Here is a 2,483-nt window from a genome sequence, read left to right on the forward strand (position 1 = left end):
GAGTAGAGCCACTTCCTAAGGGTTCCAACCCTAACCCTACACAGCAGAGTAGAGCCACTTCCTAAGAGTTCCAACCCTAACCCTAACCCTACACACCAGAGTAGAGCCACTTCCTTAGGGTTCCAACCCTAACCCTAACCCTAACCCTACACAGCAGAGTAGAGCCACTTCCTACGGGTTCCAACCCTAACCCTAACCCTACACACCAGAGTAGAACCGCTTCCTAAGGGTTCTGAGACGATTAGGTCTTTACAGAGGCACACTGAGTCTTTCTCCCATGGAGCGGCTGGTGGGTTTGAACTGCTGCTCTTTTCAGTTAGCAGCTGAGAGCTTTAAGCATCAGGGCTCCACTAAAGTGACCCAGAGGCCAGTCAGCGACGGTGCATCCCACCGCAGAGTGTCACACAGAAACCAGAGCTGGTGTGTAGAGGCTGCGCACCCACCCCAGTAAACCCTGAACTGACGAGCAGAAAGCCGAACTACCACGCAGCACACGCACAGGCTGGCAGAGAGCCTGGGTTGGCAGCCCACGAGATGTGTTCCCATCTGCAGACTCGGGCCTGTGCCCGGCATCCTTGGATGGAACACTGCACGCAGGATACGGAGCACGCACTGACCAAGGGTAGTGTTTGCCTGGACAGGACGGAGATGGGTCCAAAGGCTCTGTCTAATGTCACATCTGGGAGAGGAGCCCACAGGAGTGCCCACCGAGTTTCGGGAGAAGAGTGAGCACAAAGACTCCGTGTGAGTCTCCGGCCTTCAGGAACGCGCTCAGAGTCCAAGCCTCACGCATCCCACCGCCAGGCCTGCTGACACATCGTGAACGTGCACAGCCCTCCGCAGCCTACCTTGGCTACACGGCCCATGTCGTCCAGCGTGGCCCGCTCATGTGGGAACTGGGCGAAGGTGGCTTCGATCTGGGCGATCATGGTGTCCACATGCACAGCCCCCTGAGGACGCCCTCTCGGGAAGTAAAACGCTGGAATGCTTTGGCTGGACGCAGGGGGCAGCGACTCATCCTTCTTTGTCTGGACCTGAAGAGAAGAGGAGGTAACGGGTCAGCGTCTTCTCGACACGAGCACACCACACATACCAACGGGCCTGGTCTACGAGTAAAGGCCCCGGGCCCACGTGAGCAGAGTTTGCACAGAGCATGCAGACAGTTCCTGTACCTGACATGCAGCACAGACGCCTGGACACAGTAATGAAGTGGACGGAAGGAGTGGCCCCTTTATCAGATCACCGGGAAAGACCAATCTCTAGAAAGGGAAGTCACGGTGGGTCAAGTGGAAGGAGAGAGACCCTCCCACAGATGGACAGACATGGAGGCCATGGGCTGAACACAGCAACAACCGTGGTGACGCTCGCCGTCCTGTTGCGCACAGTGCGATCATGGATCACGAAGGCGGCGTCGACTCCATGGCAACCGAACACGCAGAAAGAAACATTCTCGCGATATCAGATATCATCGACTGCCGGAAGAAAGAACCCATGAACCAATCTTAAAAGCAGCAGACCCAGGACGTTCCTCCGAAGTGAGGAAGGTGAGGGTTCTGCTCCAGGCCTTTGGTTGTGCCATCAAGAACCTGCAATCGCTGGAAAAGGTGCCAACACGGGAAGACAGAGCCGAGCCGAGCAGTGTTTTAGTTTCTCCTACCAGGGGTGTGCTATGGGGTCTTAGGGTGCTCACGTATATGGGGTCATGGGATACATTCGTTTATGGGGTACATACATATTAGGATCATGGGGGATGTATGTATATGGGGTCATGGGTATGTACCTATATGGGATCATGGGATATGCATGTATATGGGGTGATTGGAAAGCTGCATGTATGTGGTACATACATGACTCTATAGAGTCATGGGGTACGCACGTACCTGGAATCATGGGATGTATAAATATATAGCGTAATTGGAGAAGTGCATATATGGGGTGATCGGAGAGGTACATGTATGTGGTACATACATTAGTCTATAGCGTCATGGGGTGCACACATATATGGAATATGTGGAATCATGGGATATGTACATATATGGGATGATCGGAGACATGCATATATGGGGTACATACATGAGTCCATAGATTCAGGGGGTACATACACGAGTCGGAGCCCCCTCAATGTTAACCAACAGCCACACAGACAGCAGTACAGTGAGTAATCACTAGAAAGGGCAACGTGCTCGGTACAAGAAGGGGTCTGCAAACACTAGGGAGGCTCCCCATCACACAGCTGCACCAATGGACTCCAGTGGTGCAGGAGAAAACAGGAGGAGGATGGGATCAGTAGATCCCACTCATGGTGCCCCGTGTGTGTGTCAGAGTAGAACTGTGCCCCACAGGGTTCTCAGTGGATGGTGTTTCCTAAGTAGATCCCACTCATGGTGCCCCCGTGTGTGTCAGAGTAGAACTGTGCCCACAGGGTTCTCAGTGGATGATGTTTCGTAAGTAGATCCCACTCATGGTGCCCCGTGTGTGTCAGA

General features: G+C 53.6%; 1 protein-coding gene across 1 annotated transcript in view; it reads right to left on the reverse strand.

Moving 5' to 3' along the window:
• The window catches only part of PPP2R3B (protein phosphatase 2, regulatory subunit B'', beta), a 35,846-nt gene that overhangs the window by 21,692 nt on the left and 11,671 nt on the right, over positions 1-2,483 (reverse strand). The window contains exon 3 of the mRNA XM_006876261.1: positions 849-1,034. Within this exon, the coding sequence (XP_006876323.1) occupies positions 849-1,034 (186 nt within the window). The remainder of the gene's footprint in view (positions 1-848; positions 1,035-2,483) is intronic.

This window comes from Chrysochloris asiatica, unplaced genomic scaffold (genome assembly GCF_000296735.1).
Source record: "Chrysochloris asiatica unplaced genomic scaffold, ChrAsi1.0 scaffold00372, whole genome shotgun sequence".
NCBI lineage: Eukaryota > Metazoa > Chordata > Mammalia > Afrosoricida > Chrysochloridae > Chrysochloris > Chrysochloris asiatica.